This window comes from Nothoprocta perdicaria, unplaced genomic scaffold, assembly GCF_003342845.1.
Source record: "Nothoprocta perdicaria isolate Ctin4 unplaced genomic scaffold, notPer1 scaffold_23, whole genome shotgun sequence".
Lineage (NCBI taxonomy): Eukaryota > Metazoa > Chordata > Aves > Tinamiformes > Tinamidae > Nothoprocta > Nothoprocta perdicaria.
In genome coordinates, this window is record NW_020455455.1 from 539,151 (window position 1) to 561,043 (window position 21,893).

At 40.5% G+C, this 21,893-nt stretch overlaps 1 protein-coding gene across 1 annotated transcript; it reads left to right on the plus strand.

The window, feature by feature from the left end:
• Positions 1 to 1,111: 1,111 nt before the first annotated feature.
• PEX1 (peroxisomal biogenesis factor 1) lies at positions 1,112 to 21,189 on the plus strand. Its single transcript, XM_026039414.1, has 23 exons — positions 1,112 to 1,245; positions 1,447 to 1,530; positions 2,602 to 2,716; positions 2,806 to 3,560; positions 3,744 to 3,863; positions 4,618 to 4,741; positions 4,900 to 5,009; positions 6,007 to 6,107; positions 7,627 to 7,759; positions 8,111 to 8,207; positions 9,156 to 9,326; positions 10,662 to 10,816; positions 12,140 to 12,289; positions 12,563 to 12,682; positions 13,513 to 13,647; positions 14,204 to 14,268; positions 14,927 to 15,069; positions 15,148 to 15,251; positions 16,073 to 16,249; positions 17,265 to 17,495; positions 18,871 to 19,065; positions 19,411 to 19,541; positions 20,974 to 21,189. Exons 1-23 carry the CDS (start codon positions 1,153 to 1,155, stop codon positions 21,056 to 21,058), a joined length of 3,594 nt encoding a protein of 1,197 aa, XP_025895199.1. The 5' UTR covers positions 1,112 to 1,152; the 3' UTR covers positions 21,059 to 21,189.
• The last annotated feature ends 704 nt before the right edge of the window (positions 21,190 to 21,893 follow it).

A 21,893-nucleotide genomic window follows, 5' to 3' on the forward strand; every position in this document is an offset into this window, starting at 1 on the left:
CATTGGCTGCGCACCGCCCGCCGCCCTCCCATTGGCTGCGCGCGGCGCCAGGCACAACCAGCCGAGGCGCTCGATGGAGCAGCCAATGGGAAGGCGGGGTGGGGAGCACGCCGCGCGCCCGTTGGCTGGTGGCGGCGCACGCCACTGGCGGGGCGGGGCCCGCCCGCCCTCTGGCGGCGGCGCCGCAGCCGGCGTGGCCGCCGTCACGGCCGTCCTCGGCGGGAGCCGCGACTGCTTCCTGCGCCTGCCGCCCCCGCTGGCCTCCCGGCTCGGCCTGCAGCAGGTACCGCGACGAGGCCCGCGCGCCCAGGGCATTGTGGGAGAGCGGCGCCCCGACACCCCGTTGCCATGGCGGTGCGCAGCGCTGYCCGCCATCCTCAGCGCTGACGTCATCTCCCCGCGCCGTCGCCATGGTGACACGGAGCGACCCTCTTCCCCCCCGGCCGCCTCCATGGCGGAGTTAGAGGGACGTTGGAGGCCTGTGGGGCGGGGGGAGCGCGCGGGGCTGCCCCGCGGCCGCCTGCGGGTCCAGGAGCCTGGCCGGGGGCGGCGCGGCCTCCTCAGTGCGGGCCTGCCCCTGAAAGCCCGYCCAACAGCCCCGCTGTGGGTGGGAACGCGCATGGGAGCTTAGGCATGTATTTCCCCTCTCACACACAAGTGGGAAATAGAAACGTCTAGTTATGTATTTCTGGGATATTTGGTTGTAGATCATTATAGAGAAAAAGGGGAATACGCTTAAAAATGAGTAAACATTGAAAACTGTTTAAACACTGAAAGCAGCGAGGGCTTCTGTGTTGAGTGGTACGGAGAGGGAGCAGGTTGAAGACTTCAGAGAAAAGTCTGGATGGTGCAGAAGTTGATGGACCAGTCCACCAGCACCRAAACATTTTCATTAACAGAAACGTGGTATATTACAGCTTTGGAATAGTCATYAAAACTGGGCTGGTAAAATCCAGAAAATATTTGATTAGAGAACAGAATGGAATTCAAAATGTATGCTTCAGTTTGAATAATCATATTTTTATTTATATTATTTATATATAATCATAATCTTTATATTATGTGTGATGCTAATTTATTTTATTTCCCTGAAACTAATAGGGCCAAGCTGTGAAGGTTTCCGGCAGTCACCAGGCTGTATTTTTGGGATGGATGGAAATGAGGCATCGGGGGCACCAGAGTGAAAATATTGCAGAGATTAACAGACATTTGGCAGAGAAACTTGGCATTACAGATGGAGAACAGGTTTGAAATGAAGACTCTCTTTTTTTTTGAAGGATTAATGATTTACAGGTTGGCTGTGTCGTGGCGTCTTGTTTCATGTGCTTGCGCAGCTTCAAGTTGCTTCATCACTGTCTGTCAGATACAAAACGTTCACCTTCATGAAACAGATATTTATTTAAAATAGGGATTTAAATAGATCAAAGTGCTTCTACTTTTTGTCAGGTGTTCCTTGAACCCTGTTCACACGTCTCTTCCTGTCAGCAAGTAGAAGTGGAGCCGCTCTCAGCAGATGATTGGGAAATACTGGTAATAAAATTCTTTCTGTTGTTCACATCTCTTCCTCRCAGAGAAAAGATTAGAGGCATGTGTAGTGTCTAGCACAATCCCCTTATCTTCTTTACTTCCTCTGATAAATGTTTAGTTTTTTTTGTAGTGTTTTGTATTTCAGATAGTTTATTAGAAAGAGTTATAGGGTTTCATAGAATCATAGAATCACAGAATGMCSAAGGTTGGAAGGGACCTCAGAGGTCATCGAGTCCAACCCCSCTGCTCACGCAGGGTCACCTAGAGCACGTGGCACAGGGCTGCATCCAAGTGGGTTGTAAAGATCTCCGAAGAAGGAGACTCCACAACCTCTCTGGACAGCCTGTTCCAGTGCTTTGTCACCCTCACAGTGAAGAAATGCTTCCTTAAGTTCCTGTGGAACTTCCGATGCTTCAGTTTGAAGCCATTTCCTCTAGTCCTATCACTGCCCACCACTGAAAAGAGGCCGCCCCCCTCCTCCTCACTGCCTCCCTTGAGGTATTTATACACGCTGATCAGGTCCCCCCTCAGCCTYCTCTTCTCCAGGCTSAACAGGCCCAGCTCCCTCAGCCTTTGCTCACAGGGCAGATGTTCCAGGCCCCTGATCATCCTGGTAGCCCTGCGCTGGACTCTCTCCAGCAGCTCCACATCCCTCTTGTCCTGAGGAGCCCAGAACTGGACACAGTACTCCAGATGTGGCCTCACCAGGGCTGAGTAGAGGGGGATGATCACTTCCCTCGACCTGCTGGAGACGCTTTTCTTAATGCACCCCAGGATCCCGTTGGCCTTCTTGGCCACCAGGGCACACTGCTGCCTCATGGTCAACTTGTCGTCCACCATGACACCCAGGTCCCTCTCTGCGGGGCTGCTCTCCAGCAGGTCCACCCCTAATCTGTACTGGTGTCCAGGGTTATTCCTCCCCAAGTGCAGGACCYTGCACTTGCCCYYGTTGAACCTCATGAGGTTTCTCGCCGCCCAGTCCTCCAGTCTGTCCAGGTCCCTCTGTTTCGTACAGTTTTAATGCACACTTTATATATGAAGGTTCTAATTTCTAATGACATTATATTTTCCYAGGAATTGAATGCTTCCTCACTTGAAAAAACGCTTCTTGACCAGATTCGAATCGTCTTCCCCAAAGCCATCTTTCCTGTGTGGGTTGAACAGCATACTCACRTCTACATCAAAATTGGTATGCAACAGTGAAAGACCTTGTGGCGTTTTCAGATTGCTGTTTTGCAAGAGTGAGTGACTTTCACTGTGTGTTTTGTTTGCATTCAGGTGCACTTAGCCCAGCTGCCCCTTACGGGAGGTTAGAACCTCGCACGGAACTTTTGATATGCCCTAAAAGCCGCCAGCTTGAGGCAAGTCTCACCAGCGTGCCTTSCACAGAAAGGGACACTTTGCTCAAAAGAGTTGGGAAAAATAACTCGGGCCAAGAAGCAGCAGCAAAGGAGCCACTGGCCAAGCAGGCTCATGTAAAGCCAGGAGTCCCTGAGCAGCGTGAGCCTGATGCGAATGTGACACTCAGCTCGAATATCTGGGATTTCATAGGGAGCATTTTCTCTCGCTCGTCTGAGCAGAAGCAAAAGACTTTGTGTGACAAAGATGAAGTGAAAGCCTTCAGAGATGAGCTGCTCAACTTAATTCACATGGATTCCATTTTTAGAGTGTGTGGCTCCCCGCCGCCCAGCGTGCAGAGCGCGTCGCCCGCGCGGGCCTTCCTGAAACACAGCGCCGTTCACCTTTTCCCTTGGAGTTTAGATTTTGTTGATCTGGATCCAGCTGCCGTGGTCTCTTACGGGAGAATCAGTGAGCTGCTCTMCCCGAGGCAGCGGCTTCAAGAAGCCAAGCAAAACCTGCTGCTCGAAAGGCAAAAGCCTGTGGCCAGCACACAGCACAAAAATCATCCTGGCAGCAGCCAGCCAGCCACGGAGGGGGCTGTTGTTCAGATCGTTTGGAACGGATTTGAAGATCTCAAGAGTGTCATTGAGCATGGCAGCAATGGGGAAACCCTACACGCTGGAAGAGTTTGGGTCAGTATAAGCATACTATTTTTACAGCTTTTCATAAAGTATTTTCTCGATGGGTAATAGTGGAATTAGCCAGTGAACATGTAATTTGGGGTCGTGATTTCTTTCAGTGACAAAGAAACTGAAATTCAATGCAGCTGTTTTATTTTCTGATATTTCTTCCCTCTCTGCTTTTAATTATTTCAGATTCCAGATGGTCTGAGAAAGAAGCTACGCATAGAAATGCATTCAGCAGTCCGAATTAAGTCACTAGACTCTATTCCTAAGATTCCCACATCTCTTACCCTACAACCCAAAGAGAACTTAGTGAGTTGACGTTCTTGTTCAGACACTTGTTTGTATATTGAAAAATGATAATGTTGCTCTCTGGTCAGGAGTTGTTTCTCAATGTTTCATTGTTTTTACTTGTTAGTTTGGAAGTTGTTTACAATATATGGCTAATATTTGAAGGAAATATCATTCCGAAGGCGTTTCTTTTCTGAATAATCATTTACTTTTTGATTSTACTGTGTGATTTATTTAAATTAAGAAAATGCTGTGATTTATGGCAAGTTTATCTAGTAGTACTATTTTGTATTTCAGTCCATGATACTGTTCACATCAGCCACTGATCTGTTCTGCATTTTATCCTGTAATGATTTTTCTGTCTAGTAGAAGTGACAAAGGTGTCACAGAGTRTAGGAGATAAAACTTCTACTTTCCTCACGCTGTTGGAGGAATGCTGTGTGGCACTGATAAGGTCACTGGGTTTCCCTGTGTTGTCAAATGGTGAAAATTTCTTCTCTTTTTCTCTTTCTCTGTAGTGATGATATCCTTGTTAACATATTGTCATTGGTAAGGCAGAAGGTGCATTTGTTGTTTGAGTAGGTCTCCAGTAGGGTCTCACCTGTGAACAGTTGCTGCCCACTAAGGGATGTTGGCCGTGTTTTTGCACCAGATCTTCATCTGAAATACAATGGTTCCAGCCTAGCAACATTTTATTTACAGCCCTTTCCACCATTGCAGGGCATATGTATAATCAGTTCTTTATCCCTGATATTATTTTTTTTCTCTCATTTAGCATAAAGATGTAGACGAAGGTGATGTTAAATCTGCCTTCAGTTCTTGGCTGCAGAATTCTGCTACTGAGGATCTTCCCTGGATAATGACCAGCACAGACTGTGTACAGCTTTCTTTTAAAGAAAGTAAGGATAACACTGTTTCTGCTCTTATTGTATTGTATGTACCATTATGGAATTTCTTAGGCAGTATACCTTCTTTAAAACACTGTTTATACCATTTCAAATAAATTCCTTTATTTATTATTTGGTGTTTTAACAGTTGTCCGTTTGTGTTTCTGCAGGCACAGAGGAGTTTGTCCTTGGTGTAGGACATTCTACTCACACTGAAGAAAATAAGTCTGAGAATATTTTTATACTGAGTCCCACTTTTCTGCCAAAGACAAATATACAAGTAAATATCACATAATATCAGGTATCAAGTAACTTAAATTGTTAACTTTGATTAAAAATATGAATTTATATATCTGAATTATATGTAATGCACGTTGGTCAGTTCACTGAATTCTTTCTGTATTTTCTATGTTATTTTGTAGCATGAGGCATTGGTGGGAGTCCATGCATGCCAGGCTGGTCACTGAGTTTCATAGTCCCTATCAAACTCTCAATGAAATAAATTGAATGAATRAAACTGAATGAAATGCAGTCATTTGCATGCAAGTGTGGATATCCTATCCTTATACCTGATTCTTGATACTTGATACATTAACCACTGTAAAATCACAATGCACTTGGCAAGAACAGTGGCTTCTTCTGTCAGAGATGAATCATACTCTCTATCCGAGCTTACCAAGCTCCCAATGCTTTTTTTTTTTATTATTATATATATGGTTTCTTTGTCCTCTGTCTCTCCATTTTCTCCTTTTTCTCTCAGAAGAATAAGTGCTTCTGTTTAGTATTAGGCTTATCCTTTCCATTAATAATTCTAATTGAACCTATGCCTGTGACTCCAGGGTTATGCTTATTGTAGAGAGATACCTTTTTTTTTCCCCTTTTAAATTGGTGCAGTCAAATTTTGGTAGAGAATGAGTCTTATTTGAGTATTCAGAATTTCCATGCAAAATTTAAGATTCCTGTTCCAGAAGTGCAAGAAAACTTCTATAAAGCATAAAACATGCTATGACTGGTAGTAAGATGAAAGAGCCATACGTATTTTTAATAGCCAGCTTTAAATGTCTCCTACCAGCCTGTTTCTATCTGCAGCCCCCTCTGCTAGTCCTGTTTGCCTTTTCATACGAGCTGCCTGGTGAGTTGAACTGAAAAATTGGCTTGCAAATGCACACATGCAGCATATTTTCACACAGATTCCAAAGAAAAGGTAGCTACTTCTGTGTCCCTTTTTCCCTTTTCAGATACTGTTAATGCAAAGTAATTTTTTTCCCTTGATGTAGGTTCTTTTACATCCTCTGACTGGAAAAGTTGATGGTGATGGCCAGCTACCTGTGTGTGATACAGACAGGAGCCCTCCTTACCACAAACTRAATGATCTTGGGTGAGAAACTTTCATAGTAGAAAATACTGGAGGGAGTGGAGATGAGAAGGAATTTGGTGAAAATGCACGTTTTTTGAAAACTTCAGCCAAATTTAAACTCTGCATCTTTAGTCACCTTAGCACCTCTCACTCAGGTTGTCCTTAAATTTAATATGTAGGTGCTTAATTTAGTCCTCTGAAGAGCCTCACTGGAGTGAAGAGAAAACTTCACGTGATGGTTACTGACGTACYGGAACATTCGGTGTTTGACAGGAGGATGTGACTTCTCAGAGCTGCCTAGATTTCAGAGAAATAGTTTGCTGGCTCATGATGTGCTTTTGTGAAACAGGAGACTGCTGTGGCACTAAGGAACACCGAGATTGTTGTGGAGCTTTTTAGCTGGGTTTCCAAATGAAACAAAACTTAAGAAATGCAAGAGTTTCTCAGTCCCCTTCCCACACTAACTTACCTTTGGTTAAAACTAGCCTATAGTAGATATCTGAAAGAAATTAACTCCTTASAGCTTTATCAAAACTGTCAGGTAGAGGGGAGGAATTAAGAACAGTATCACCACTGGGGAAAAGGATATACTGGTGTAAACTCAACAGCTGCTTTTGGATTATCTTCCTGGGCACCCAGTGGCAGAGGTATCGTTTGGGAAGAGCCATGCTGGCTCTTTCCTGGACAGTAACTCAGTGCTCTGGAGAGCAGTTATCCTCATATATATGTTACATTCCTATTACAAGAAATAGGATATATATGTATCCTTTTATCATTATATATATATTTCTATTATAAGGAGTAATAATGATGCTGTGTAGCAAGCTTGAGGTAGAGGGAGAGGGGACATGAGATTTGGAGTGTTGCAGTAGTGTGTTGTAGGGATGGGGAAAAGCAGCTGAGGATATTACACTGAAGAGGAAAGGAGGACTGGCCTGGGCTTAGTTGTAGGGGTGGGTAGGGGATGTTAGAAACCAGGTTTTGCTCCTTCCTTCCTTTTCGCAAGGAATGACATACTTTGTTTCAAGTTGGAGTATGAAACTGATGGCCTTGCATGAGTACTGTTTTGTCAGAAGTTACAAAGATTTAGGACAAGTGAAGAATTAAGGATGTCTTTGTGTGAACTATTTGCTGCTTCATTTCCGAAATTTTCAGCCTTGAAGGGTTGAAAAAATTTCTCATCTAGGTTTGTTCCATGTTTACCCATTTGTTACATTCCTTAGTTAGTTGTTACTTAAACATTCAAATACCTTAAAGCATGGAAGAGCTGAAGTTAGCTMCCTGTGCTGAAATACACCTCGTATTAGGTGGTGAGGAATTACTTAGCCATTTACTGATGGGAATGTTCTGCAGTGTCTGTCTATGCCCCTTATGTGTCACTGTTTCACACAGTGTTGTTTCTTCAAATTGTCTCTACCTCTTCTTTAAAACCAAGCACTTTGTGTCAGCACTGAAATCCCACCGCGTTGCACGCGGTGACTCTTCAGGTTACGTGTCCTGATGCTGCCACAGCCCATTTGATGCTTTATTTGCTCTGCAGGGGAGTGGACAGATTAGGAACAGCTTCCTTGGAGCACATCAGCCACAGCCTTTTGGGGCGTCCTTTGTCTCAGAAGCTGGCTGCTCTCGCTGTGGGGCTGCGCAACGGGGCAGTGCTGCTCACAGGAGGAAAGGTACAGCCTGGGCTGCTTCCCTTGCAAACCCTGCCAGAGTTTGGTTCCTGCGGTTACAAAACATGATCATTATAATCATCTATACACAATACTATACATATATARTCCATGAATAACATATAATATGTTATTATATATAATAAGCATGTGATATATATTATACATAATACACTACTGTGATTTAATGCAGATTCATATTTCATGWGAGTATATCACAATAAGGAAAAAAAAGTCTGTGTGTGTATAGCTTTGCCAGCTTCTCAGCTTGGGTGTGCTATGGCAAGAAGTCCACAGAAACAGAAGGAAAGAGTCCTGTTACKTTTCATTAGCCTCTAATTTTTCATTTCGTAGGGAAGTGGAAAGTCAACCTTAGCAAAGGCCATCTGCAAAGAAGCATTTGATAGACTGGATGCTCATGTCGAGGTAATTGACTGTAAAGCTTTAAGAGGTATGATAATATCCTTTCATTCTCAAACATCTGCTATGTGATGAAGCATAATTATAATATCATATTTAGTCTGTCTGAATAATTTTTCAAAGTTTTTTKCTTTCCTCTGTAAGTTGAACTTCGTGGGTTTTTTTCAACTGTGCTAGCTGAAAAAAATACATTAACAAATCTTAAATATTAAAGAATACCTATATTACTCAGTGAAAGGATGGCATAGRGAAGAATCAAGCAGCAAGCTGAAACTTCATTTAAAATACATATTCACTAACCTAATGGATCGCAGCAATATAATGGTGACYATTAACTGAATAGATGATGGTGTTGATGAACACATGATAGTAAAATGAACATGTATATTTTGTGAGTTCAAAACAATATGTTGCASCATGACAGAGGAGAATTTCTTTGCTTTTTCATTTGCAGGACTTTTCCCAACAACCTTGTTTTGCATACGGAGATTACTCAGCTGTTCATTTGGCATTTATTTATTTAATTTGAAACAGGCACCTAATGCACAATTCTACTCCTTTACTCTTACACAGTTCCTAGTAAAGATTTCTGCTCCAGAGGAGAGAGACTAGTAAAGAGCTAGGTCCTGCTCTCTAGCACTGAAACATCCCTTTAGCTGAAGAACTCCAGCTGATTTCAAGGGCTGTTCTGTTTTTTACTGTCTAGAACTTAGGCCTCTCTGTTCCTCCAGTGGTTAGTGAAAGGTGATTAATCCCATTGTAGGTAAGGTGAGACCTTCTGAGGAGGCGAATTGTTGGAGGAGGTGGATGCCTTTCTTTGTAGACTGTGGACAGCTAGATATCTACATTTGTAGGAGTAAGCCAGATTAACCCAAACATTAGAGTACTACCTGAGATAAGTCATTAATCCAAGTCAGGGTATTTTGTTTTGTTTTTTTCTTAATGTGTTTTGTCACTAAGATTATGCTTTTTTTTTCAGGAAAAAGATTAGGAAACATACGGAAAAGTATGGAAGAAGCCTTTTTAGAGGCAGCGTGGAGACAGCCATCCATTCTTCTAATGGATGACCTTGATCACATTGTTGGAGTATCTTCTACACCAGAGCATGAGAACAGCCCTGAAATGATTCAAAGCAATCGGCTCGCTTATGGTAATGCAGTGCTGCCAGGGCCTGGTAAAAATGTCTTGCAGCTGAGACCTGCTTGCACCTACGTTGTGCTGCCCTAAGTGGACAATTCTGCTTGTAGTCACTCAGTACTATTAATTAGTACTTAGTACTATTAGTACTTGGTACTGTTACTTAGTACTAGTACTATTGCCACTTAGTACTCCCAGACAGGGTTCACAAATGATGGTATGTGCATCATCTGTAAAGCAGATGTGTACTCCTGTCTGAATCCCAGGGATTCAGAAATCCTTGGGGAGCTTGGGATGGTTGTTGGTAATGATGTTTTATACCTGTGCTGCCCGGGGTGCTGCTTCTTGTCCCTGCTGTCACCAGAGGCAGAAACTTGTCGGTTCCTTTTAACCTTTTGTGTTCTCAAATAAGTCGCAATTCAAATTATGGATTATCATATTGAGAAGATCAATATGATAAGTGACAAACTGATCATTAATGCTTTTTAGAATTCATACTTATAATTATTGCTTATAATGATACAGAAATACAAAAATGCTGTTAGTTTAWATTTAGAACCGATTTATAGCTGACTGTGCAACTTCTTTATCATGCTATGTTATCATCCTACAAAATAAAAGCTGCTGTTATTTTGCAAGGTTGCAATCCATAGTTTTTTAAAAATAAGCTTATAATAAGATAGATTTAAAGATTGTATTTGGCTTTTTGTTCTTTAAAATCTAGCCAGAGATAAATTGCAAATCAAAATATTCTGTAGGAAAAGGAATTTAAATGTAAATGATCAAGATTAATACCTTTATTTTTTAAGCTGTATTTAATTTTTATTCAGTTATGCTGCTATAGAATTACTATATACAGAAGCCATTATTTACATTATAATGCATACAGAAGAGTTTAAGTTCATAGTCTACCTTGCACCCATACCATACATTTCTTTGACTTCTGTATGTTTTTTTTTTCCTCAATTGCATACTTTCGAGGCTTAAGATTTATTTGGTATTCTTCTAAATTTACTTTCTTTCTTCAAACAGAAGAGACGAATATTTCCAGAGCAGAGGTAATAGCAGAGAAAAATGACATTTAACATCTGGTGACAGACATCATTAGTGATGTTATAAACTTAGTTTTTACATAAAATTTCTGTTGGCATTTTAATAATGTCATGTTTAATAAGTGCTTAGAAAGAGTTACTACTTTTAAACAGCCTTCAAAACATGGAAATAAATACATAATACGATTTTATTTTGTATGCTCTAATACTGCTCTCCAGTGCTGTAGAAATGCTGAATATCAAATACAGAGTTTTTGTGATTTTGCATTTCATTAAACCATGTCTTATTTACCTAGTTCTAAAGGATCTGGTAAAAGAAGTTATATCCATGGGGAGTATGATTGCATTAATTGCCACAAGCCAGTCTGAACATTCCCTACATCCTTCACTGGTTTCAGCTCAAGGAACTCACGTATTTCAGTGCTTCCAGTGTATTCAATCTCCAAATCAGGTAAATTCACTCGTTTAGTAATTTGGTTAAGATATTGTTAGCCTTCTTTGCAGCCTCAAATACAGTACTGGAGCAACTACAAAAATAGTAGTTTAAAACTGAACTTTAAAAGAAATCTGGAAGTCTTAAAGTTCTTTCCTAAGGCTTAGATATGGCAGACCTTTTTTTTTTTTTTTTTCTTTTAATAATTGCATATGCAAAAGTAATTAGCAAAAACGGCTAATCTTTAATTAGCCATCTAAAATTAAGACATCCAGTCTAAATTACTGGAGAAAGAAGAATTCTTGAGAAAGAAGAATGTATCCAGAGGACGTTTTAGTGCAACCTAAAACAGTTTAGTTGAGATTAGCTGCTAGGTGGAAGCGCTTATCTCCTTGGTACTTACCAGGAGATTCTAGACAAACCTCTTTGAAAGGATGTGTAGGTCACTATAACTAGATAAATAAATTAAATTTTACATGGAAAATTATTTCTCTTTCAGCCCTCAGAGGAATAAGCACTTCCCTGGGATGTGTATTTTTTAGAATGTCGTTAGAACTMAATATTAATTTATGACAAGGTGTTTTGTTTTGTTTCTGTATTCATTCTATCCCTCCAATTTTAAATATAGGCCATTTTGAAAGAATATAAAGGAAAGGGAAAAATAAACTCAGTATATTTTTTTTTTTCAGGAAAAAGTAGATACTTTGAGCCTATACATTCCTTAGTGGCATGACACRTTTATGACAGCTCATGGGTATTGAAAACAAGTTGTTGCTGCTTAATCTCCTCCTGTGAGACTAGCAATGTTAAAAATCATTAGGGAAGGAATTCCGTATTAAATATTGTTTAGAAGAGTGTAGCGTTCTCATAGTTCCTCTCAGAATTCATCCCTCCTTTTAACATTACTATATGTATAAGGATGCAGTGGAAAAATCAGGATCTCGGTGGATATCAAACTGATATATTTGGTATGCAGTACAGTGAATCTTGTATTCACTGTATTTTATTTTATTTTATTGGCAGAAATTAAAGACTCATTTTTGTGAATCAAAAACAACAGATATAAAACAGTAGCTCCTAACAGGAGGAAGCAATGTTTTATTGTTGTTGAATTTAAAGTAATTTTAGTGAGGTAAATATTTCAAAATACAAAACTCAAATTTATTGAAAAAGTGAACTTCCTTTATACTTATTCTAGCATAAATTTTGTTATTTGAGGTTTTGTTGACAAGTGAAATGTTGAAAGAAATTTTAGTACCTCGGGTATGTATATTTTCTGAATATATGAAGTCGTTATAGCTAGAAAATTTATATATCTTTGTTATGTAACCTTTTTTTCAGAATCAAAGATCTGAAATGCTGTGTTCCGTATTAAAAAATAAGCTGAATTGTGATATAAAGAGGTTTGCTGATCTTGACATCCAATATATTGCAAAGGAAACGGAAGGTTTTGTTGCTAGAGATTTTACTATGCTGGTTGATCGTGCCATCCATGCCTGTATTTCCAACCAGAACATATGTGAAAATGGAGGTATGTTCACAGATATCTCTATTTCATAGTTTTACTTCTGTTAATAACCTGTGGAATAACAAAGAAATAAAAAAGAGTTTTTGTGTTTCTTTCTTAAACTGTATTTAAATACTACTGTTTATTATGTGGATTTTTTTCATGTTCATTATTTTTGGTTTTGTTTTTGTTTTCTCATTCTWAAAGCAGAATTGATTCTGACAACTGTAGATTTTCAGAAAGCTTTAAAAGATTTTACCCCATCAGCTCTGAGAAATGTCAACCTTCATAAACCTAAGGACATAGGCTGGGACAAAATTGGTGGCTTAAAAGATGTGCAGCAAATACTCATGGATACTATCATGTTACCTGCCAAGGTACCTCCTTCTTTTAAGCCAATTACTTAATTTCTGTATGTATTGCTTTTATGGGAAGGTGGACCTTGAGGGTGCAGCATAGTGTTTTACAGAAAGAGGCCTGGTTTCATTGTCAGCTACATCTGTAGCTTCCCAGTCCAGAGCTACTAGAAAACCTTCTTCTTCCTCTTCCCTCTCCCAAGTGTCCCTTGTGTCTTTCCCCAGGTGAATTGTTGCTCTAGAATATTGCAGTGTTGCATTTTCTGCCCAGCATTTTCTTAACACCATCCTTTGCTCCTCGCTGCAGGACTTGTTTAGACTCTCTGAAAATGACATTTCTAGCTGTTGTCAGGACTTTTGAGGGAGGAGTGCCTTTTTTGAGTGAATACTAATTCATTAATTCTGCCTTATAGCACTTTGGCCTGTCTGCCTTGTAGAGAGTCTAGCACTGGATCTTCCATTTCAGTTTTCAGAGAAATGAGTGAGCAGTTTTCTTCATAATCAACAACAATTTTCTTCCAGACTTGCATACTTTGATCACAGCAGCTGGTTATCTAAGCAGGAGGTGAGAAGTACCAGTTTGGGCATTTCAGAGCTATGGTACATCTCTGTTCTGTCCTTTTCCTCTTGGCAGAAAATGCCAGGTTTTGTATTTTAAATGCCAGTGAAGCCTAGAAAGTCACTGCAACCCCAAGGATAGTAACAAGAGYCCAGAAAAGCTCTTGTGGTAACACAAATAAAAGAAATGAAAGATGTTCTTTTGAGACATAAATTATCACTACTCAGTGACATTACAGGACACTGCAAAATAATCATGGATTTTAGAGCATCTTGTTGACATTCTTTTCCAGTATCCACARCTATTTGCAAACCTGCCCATACGACAGAGATCGGGAATCCTGCTGTATGGAGCACCTGGAACAGGCAAAACGCTGCTAGCRGGAGTAGTTGCTCGAGAGAGTGGAATGAATTTCATCAGCATCAAGGTAACAAGCGACTGAAATGTCAATTTGATTTATTTTGGTAACTGAATAGAATAGTTGAGCATAATAGATATAGGTGTGTGATTGCGAAGGCGAAACAGCAAACTAAGCATTTGAAGTGCAGGATGTATTTGGATATGCAAGTGATTGTCTTCTGGAACTTAACAGCATTATCACAAGAWTTCTTTTTGTGTATTTACTAGGTAGAATTATACGATCTTATTAGATATTTTTAGTTTCCCATTTATAAAAATATCCTCTTTGGTTTTACAGGGCAATTTAGTTGGGCAATGTGTTTTAAATGTATTTTCGAAACACTGTGGATCACTGCCTTGTGTTACTGTAACACATCTTCTGTTATAGTTGAGGGGAAAAAAAGGAGCGAGGTGGAATTGATTACTTGAGAACTAGTTGGAATGATTCAAAATGTCTTTTGCTGATCTAGCAGCCTCTGTTGTCCTATGCTCATGTTCCACTCCCTTGTTTACCACAAAGTTTGCTCTACCCTGTAAAACCTATGCGGATAATGAATTACRTGTTTCCGTTTTCCCATTTTTAGGGACCAGAACTGCTCAGCAAATATATTGGAGCAAGTGAGCAAGCAGTCCGAGATGTCTTTAACAGGTTAGTGCTGTGAAGATTTGTCATCTTAGCAACAGATACTATTGCTTCAAGGTACATRCTGTCCTAAGAAATACATGGACTTAGATCACAAACAGTAAATCATTTTTCTCTTTTTCTTTCTTTCCATTAAACAGAGCTTGGAGAGTAAGTCCTGAATTCCTTTCAGATGAATCCAAGAGCCCTTCTAATGTGCTCTGTCCATTAATGAGCATTAGTGTTAGGGTCCTCAGTATAAATTAGTTAGGGTCCTCAAGACCAGCTGTACTTTACACATCTGCTCCTGCTGGGGCTCTGCTTGCTRATATAAATATACCCTACATATTCTTTGCTTTTCAYGTCCTTTACAGTGTGGACTGTSATGGTTAGATGCACTTCAGCCAGTACSTCATCTGCAGTGAATGGATTTTAAWTTTTTCAGCTTTGTTAAYACAAGTGTTATAAAAATGAACAGTGTTCAGTAGGAATCCCCTTCTTCAGAATATCTACTTTCTAGAGGAAACAGGTTTCATGTCCTCTGTCTCAGAACACATGTAGCTGACCTTCTTTTCCAGTATCTACAATGATTTCCAAACCACAGAGCAATTGTCTGTAGTGCTTTCAAGCAGTGCTACTCGTGAGCCAAGCCTAAGCAGAGCTTCAGCCCTGTGTTTCCTCGCAGAGCCCAGGCAGCCAAGCCCTGCATTGTTTTCTTCGATGAGTTCGACTCTCTTGCTCCCCGCCGAGGCCACGACAACACAGGAGTCACCGACCGAGTGGTTAACCAGCTGCTCACCCAGCTGGATGGCGTGGAGGGCTTGCAAGGTAAACATTCATCTGTGCTCCCCTCTTTAGAGGCAAGAGCCTGGCAGGTGTTGATGACATTTTTCTGTTTTTTSAAAGGGGTTTATGTGCTTGCTGCCACCAGTCGCCCAGATTTGATTGATCCTGCTTTGTTAAGGCCAGGTCGACTGGATAAATGCCTGTACTGTCCACCTCCAGATCAGGTAAGGAAATGAGGTGTTTTCCATTAAATGCAGAAGGATGGGGAGTGTARTCAACATCACAAGCTTTATTCTTCACACAAAATACTTTGTGTGTTTTGTGTCATTACAAAACCTCAACCAGGTGGACTTGATCACGTAGCTCCATAGTATAGATTTACTGCTTTTAGTGGTATATGCCAATGCATTGGCATAAAACCGGGGAAGGAAAAGGCTGTTTACCACAATCCTCAGGATCACTGATCCTAGGCAGAGTTTGGGTCTGACGTTTAAAGGCTCTGCAGTGTCTTTCTGATTCAAAATGACCGCTGTGCATTTTAAGATTATTTGGCACTTTAACATATAGCACTCAATTTCCTTCTGAAACCTTATATATAAAGAAGCCAATGCCATGCACAAAGAAAACACATGGATTCTACCTCTCTTTTTTGCCTCTAGTTTAGAATATTATTCTCCAGGTGAACAGAASTGTTTTCCAATCTCGACATACATCTATTTTGAAGCAAATAGTAGTACCAATGTTCAGATTTTATGGCTTTTAGATAAATCCCTAGTATTATCTGTATAACTAGAGATTTTTTTTTGTGCATATAGCGTTTGATAGTATTTGTCTTAGACAGTTAATGGAAATGTAACAGAATTTATGTCTGTATTTTAAAATTTGATTCCTTAGTAGTACACAGAGGAGATGCTACAAAGAGGGCAGCATTTAAATACATTCCCTCAAGATAGGAAGTTGCAGAGGGTCAAAGCACTACCTGGCAATCAGGAAGCGGGGGAAAAAAACAGGTTGATATTGACTCTCTTTTTCTGCCTTCCTGCAGACTTCACGTTACGAAATCCTAAAAGCTCTCAGTCATTCTCTGTCTTTGGCAAATGACGTGGACTTGCAGTACGTGGCAGCAAAAACAGAGCATTTCACAGGGGCTGACCTAAAAGCCTTGTTGTACAATGCCCAGCTAGAGGCAGTACATGCTACTTTGGGCTCAGGTTCATCACAGGTGAGTGAAATTGGTATCAAAGATGTTTCTMTTTTTGCTTTAGCACTGTTATGCTTGAAAGAATTGAGTTCACACATAGCTTTTTAGCAAAATTACTTTAAGTAAGATTTCATTTTCCTCTATTTCTATATACGGGATTAAAATCTCACTCCATATTTAGAAGTTAATGTGAGAATACTGTCAAAAATGAGTTTAAATGCTTTTTAAATATAGCTTTTGTCATTTTATGAATAGAATGTAATGCTAAATAGATTTATTTTAGCTAAACCTACTTATTGTTGTTGCAAGGAATGACTGGCAAGACAGATCCCTACATCCCTTTTTGTGTGAAAATCCTTGAAGGATCAATATGAAGGATGCCCCTCAAAGGCTTTAGGGGCAGTTAACTAATTCAGCTTGGAGGTGACATGTTTTGAGGGGTAGACGAGGGGAGGACTGAGTGTGAACTGAGTTCAGAAGAAAAAGAGATAGGCAGTATCTTACAGGGTCTGCTCTGGCTGGTCTAGCAGGCACCAGCAAGGTCCRCATTGCTTAAGACCTTTTCCCCTCCTCAGCCAACTCCTCTCACTGTATCAGCACCTTAAATGTGTTGATCATGACTAAAGAGGTGCAGCAATTAAGCACTGTAAAAGCAGACTCACCACAATTTCCTAGACCACTTCACACAAGATGCTAAAGCACTTGGTAGGCAATGGTCCAGGCAGGAACCATATGGTTCTACAATGGAAAATGTGATTGGAATTTCATAATCTTGCTGTACTTGGAGGCAGTTCACAGCAAATAAGGAGAACTTTAAGATCATCTCCTCTAGCTGTTATTCTACCATGAAGACAGAAATTTCTACTTAAAGATAAGGGATTTTTTTCAGCAAACTATTTGGAAATGTTTTCTCATAGAAGGAAGGATTGCTAGACTCAACTGCAAAATTGCTGTTTTCATCTGGGTAATATAAGAAATAATTTAAYGTATTTCATATTGCAGTTTGTTCTAATACTCTGTCTTTGCTCTGTCACAGGATTTTGCTTCCAGTTCTGACAGTGATGTYAGTCTCTCTTCCATGGTTTTTCTAAACCACAGCAGTGGCTCGGATGACTCAGCACTAGATGGAGAAGCAGGGCTAGAGCAATCCCTTGTTTCTCTAGACATGTCTGAGTTGCTGCAYGAAGATTCACGGTCCAACATGTATCGGCTTTATTTTGGAAGCTCTTACGAATCGGAACTGGGCAATGGGACTCCTTCAGAACTGGTAAGTTCAGCTCTTCTTCAGGTAGCCTGCTTTTATTTCAAAACTTTCATGGTGGGGAGGAAAATATTGTGCGTCTTCTGAAAGCTTTAGTTTCAGTTGTGAAGCCAAAGAACTGAAGTAGGCAAGTGGTTTGGATTTAAAAAWACAACTACATGTGCTTTGTGCTTCAGGCTGTCTTCATGCTATGCCTTGTGGCCTAAGGCGGAGGTGAAGAGGACAGGATGTTCTCTAGCAAGATATTTAAACCCAAAAATACTGATAAATACTTCATTATCAGGCAAACAGTGTCCTTACTAGATCTTATGATCTCACCTAATGGCTTGTTCCCTTCCAAAGCCTATTAGTAAAATGTTTTGGGTTTTTTTTCTTACTTGAAAAGCTTTGCCACAGAACAGCCTCTATTCAGTTCTCTAAAAATAAACATAACAGTGAGTATTAGCAAACATCTTTCACTTTCCTGCAGCCTGCATGTTAATGGATTAATCTGTGACCAAGTGAGTGTGTCTCTAGCACCAAAAAAAGCCGTAGCTGCCACTTCTGCTCCTAAGAAGCCCAGTTTCCGTGGCAGAGCTGCACGGAAAGGAGCCTCTGGCTGCTCGGGAGGTGGGTGCCAGCYGGCAGCCCCAGGGAGTCAGGATTTGGGAGGATTTGACTGCAGGGGAGYGGAGCAGAGCCAGCCGAACGGAGCAGAGCAGAGCTGGCCGCCAGGATGTCAGAAATGCTCTTCTCAAAACTGGCTTGCACAGATTCTTAGAGCCCAAACCAACATCTTGGCATCAGGGACCCGCTGACTGCTGTGTCTTGTAAGGGGTTTTATCTTGCCTTACTGGTGACAGTGTTTCATTAATGGATCCCTACAGACTTCGTTTAACGAAGTTCTCCAGCAAGATTGCAGGAACGTTGATCTGCTGTTGAACKTTTAAAGTTGCCCCTTTTATCAAGCACACAGACAATTTGCAGCTGATGAATATTTAAATTGAGTCATTTCACTGCTAACTACAGCTGAACTTCTCTAGATTTCAGAACTATGGATTTTCATAGGGAAATAAAAGGTAAAACATAATAGACCCGTACTATTTTTAAGATAGGCKGTTGCAAAAATATGCTGCCCTTTTTCTTTTTTTTTTTCCCCTGACGCTGGACTGTTTTATGTTCAAAGTTTTTATGTTCCCCAATACGTTTATAAATTAACCTAAAACGTTCCTCAAGAACCAAACTTACCTCAAAAATGCAGATGTATGACATTTTTAAGAGAACACACTCTGGTGGGAGCAAGCTTTTCCAGAAATAAATGGATATAAAAAGTGAGCCAAATTTGCGGCTGYGCCTTTCAATCCATAATGAGCTCCTGTATCTCTCCACGCTGTCGATGCAGAGCTCTTTGTGCCTGTCTGGACCAAACTCCATAATTCCTGATTTAACCAGCAYGAGTCAGAGAGACACAGGATCATCACAGCCTTCCATGCTTAGAACARCTTCTCAGGAAGGATCCCAGGAAACCCAGGAGCAAGCAGAGCACCTGAGGAGAGAAATCAATGCTGTCAAGGCCAATTACAGAAACAGGAATGGAGTATGACTTCTTTTRTTATTACTACTTAGTAATGTGTTTTGTTTCCTCACATTTCTTGGTATCTTATATCTGCAATAACATTAAATAAAATATAACACAAATAGATAATTGATATCTAATTGGAGGAAATAAGCCAGACGCTAACATTCATGTAATTAAAAGATATATATATATTTCTATATTATTAATATGGGGTGGGGGCAGGGGGAAAGCTGTCATTTTATTTATAATACATTTTACTATACACGTAATGGCAAAGTTTGAAAGTTACAGATCTTCATGTCACTGTCCTTTTTTCCCTTGGTAACTTGGTTGTTGTTGCCCATTCATGGTTCTGGTTTCAAGGAGGACAGCACCCTCAACCAGTCAGTGCTCACGAGGAATGCTGTGGTTGTTACCCAGGCCCATCTAATGACTGCACTTGAGGGCATAAGACCATCCATTAGCCAAAGTGACTGGAAGAATTTTGCTGAGCTGTGAGTATGACAGTTTTTAGCAGCTGTGGATTCAGTGGCGATTTGATCCCTTTGTCTTGCTTTCCCTGGGAGTGGCAGAGGAGCTGAGCAGCTTTTCTTGTTTGTTCCTGCCCCAGACAGCATTTAGGCTAAAGAGACGAGAGAGAGGCAGGAGAGCACAAGGGAGCAATCACAGAATATTCCTGATGTTCCTGCCTGCTTTATAAAGCTAAGCTATACCTTCATTTGTACTAATTTATGTTAATACTCTCTCTATAARAATCATCTAGCTGGTGATTTCCGAGGTTGCTAAGGGAAGATATGTATTTTTCTCAAAGGCACAGTAGATCTTTAATGATGAAAATAGCTGTCATTCATGAGACAGAAGTTGATGAAGACAAATCCAGGATAGCAGCAGACTTGCCTTGCATCCCATAGCTCCTGCCAGTGCTCCCAACAGTAGCTTAAAGTAACTGTTTAATTCAGTCTTCTGGTTTCCCCTATGAATACTTCATTGTTCTTTAGATGATCAGTGTTCCTGTTTGGAGCTTGCATGGAATTTGTCTCCTGTGCACAAATACTGCTTGCCATGATTTTGGGAACGATGCTGCCACCCACTGGGTTCTTGCACTTCCCTCTGTCAGGCCCAAAACTGCAGGGGATTGCACTGACCCTCCCCAGGATCTGTGACTTCAGACTGTGAAATCTGCAGTGACTGATTTGCTGACTACAGGGCCGTTTTGTTCCTGTGTTAGTAACATGGCTTTAGCTTCACGACATTGCTGTGACTTGCTTTAGCTGCTTCCAAGCCCTGATGCCAGCTCCTGCTGCTGTTGCCTTGCAGAGGTGGTGGCTGTTCTTTGGCTCAGTGCAGTGGCCATCATGGTGCTGCCCTTGAGGGAAGGCAGGTTGTCTTTGAGCCCCCAGGACGTGTTCCCCGCAAAGTACAGAGGCAATCTGCAGAAGCAGGGACAAACTGTTCCTGAAAAGGAGAATGTGCCTCCTTAATGTATCTCCTTGGATTGCACTTAGATAAATGGAGTGAAAAAGGAGAAGTTGGCATCAGGATGTTCTGTGATCTCATCTGCTGTTCTTTAGACAGAAAGACTGTTAGAGTGGGCTCTTCTTCAGCTCAAAAATTCTTCTTACAGCAGGGGAAAGAAAAAAGGACAGGACAGGAATGGGAACTAGACGTGCTTCCCAGGAGCCTGTATCCCCATGTTTTATATATACTATTCCTTTCCTTCCAAAAACAGAGCAGAAAAGTCTCTGTATTAAATCAGAGCATGAAAAGTCTCATGTATTTTTAGCCCCAGTGATCATCTGGTGTGAGGAGACTTGCAGTTTGTTTGGGGAGAATATGCAGTTCTGTGTTGCCTTCATGTGCATCTGAAGGGACATTTGCAGACAAGGGTCATTCATAATAATATGCTAATATCTTTTCTCTTTGCAGATATGAGAACTTTCAGAATCCCAAGAAGAGGAAAGGACAAGTTGGTTCAACATTCAGACCAGGACAGAAAGTGACTCTAGCATAATAACTTCCACATGCTTTTAATTGCTAAACTGTGACTGGAAATGATAAGTGTCAGCCTGATATTTAAATGAATAGATCAGATTATTTATATCTATATAGATTTATTGATGCACCAATAGAAGATAAGTTTCTTTTAAATGCTGTAAAATTATTTCACATTTTATTTTGAAGAAAATTCCTTCCTACGGATTGATATTAAATTTCTTTTGGCTATATTATGTCTAGTTATTTTGAATTTTTTTTTTATTTTTATTTTTTCAATCAATGTACACTTACCAGAAATCAATAATAATTTCCCATCCCCGCTTCTTTCATCACAGCAAATACATCTTTTCTTCAAATCTGTTTTCCAAATCTATGCAGCAAACTTATTCTCACAAGTTCACACTATTTATACACTCTACTCTTTAAAAAAAAAAAAAAAAAAATGAACCAAGATCACTGCATCTTGTCTTCTGCCACTATTTATTATTAAAAAGAATGTCATAGTTGCAGTGAGATGTAACTTGCGTTCTTATCACCATCATTTATTTTGGGAGGCTGTCCAAAAACATCTCTGTTTGGAAACTAGCTAATTTTCATTCTAAATTTATTCAAAACTGTGTATATATTCACTAGTATTTGTGTGGGAGAGGGAAAGAGGGAATTGGGTGGTTGTTTTTACTGATCTTACCAAGTATTTACCTCCCTGTAAATAGTATTTACCTAATTAGGTAGTGTGATCAAGTATCAGGCCTGGTTTTTCCTCAGAACACCGCTTCAGTTGCACTAGTAGTAGCCTTCCTCAAACCTCTTCTCAGTGTGTGGTTACTTAGTGCCACTGTATGCTCCAGTTC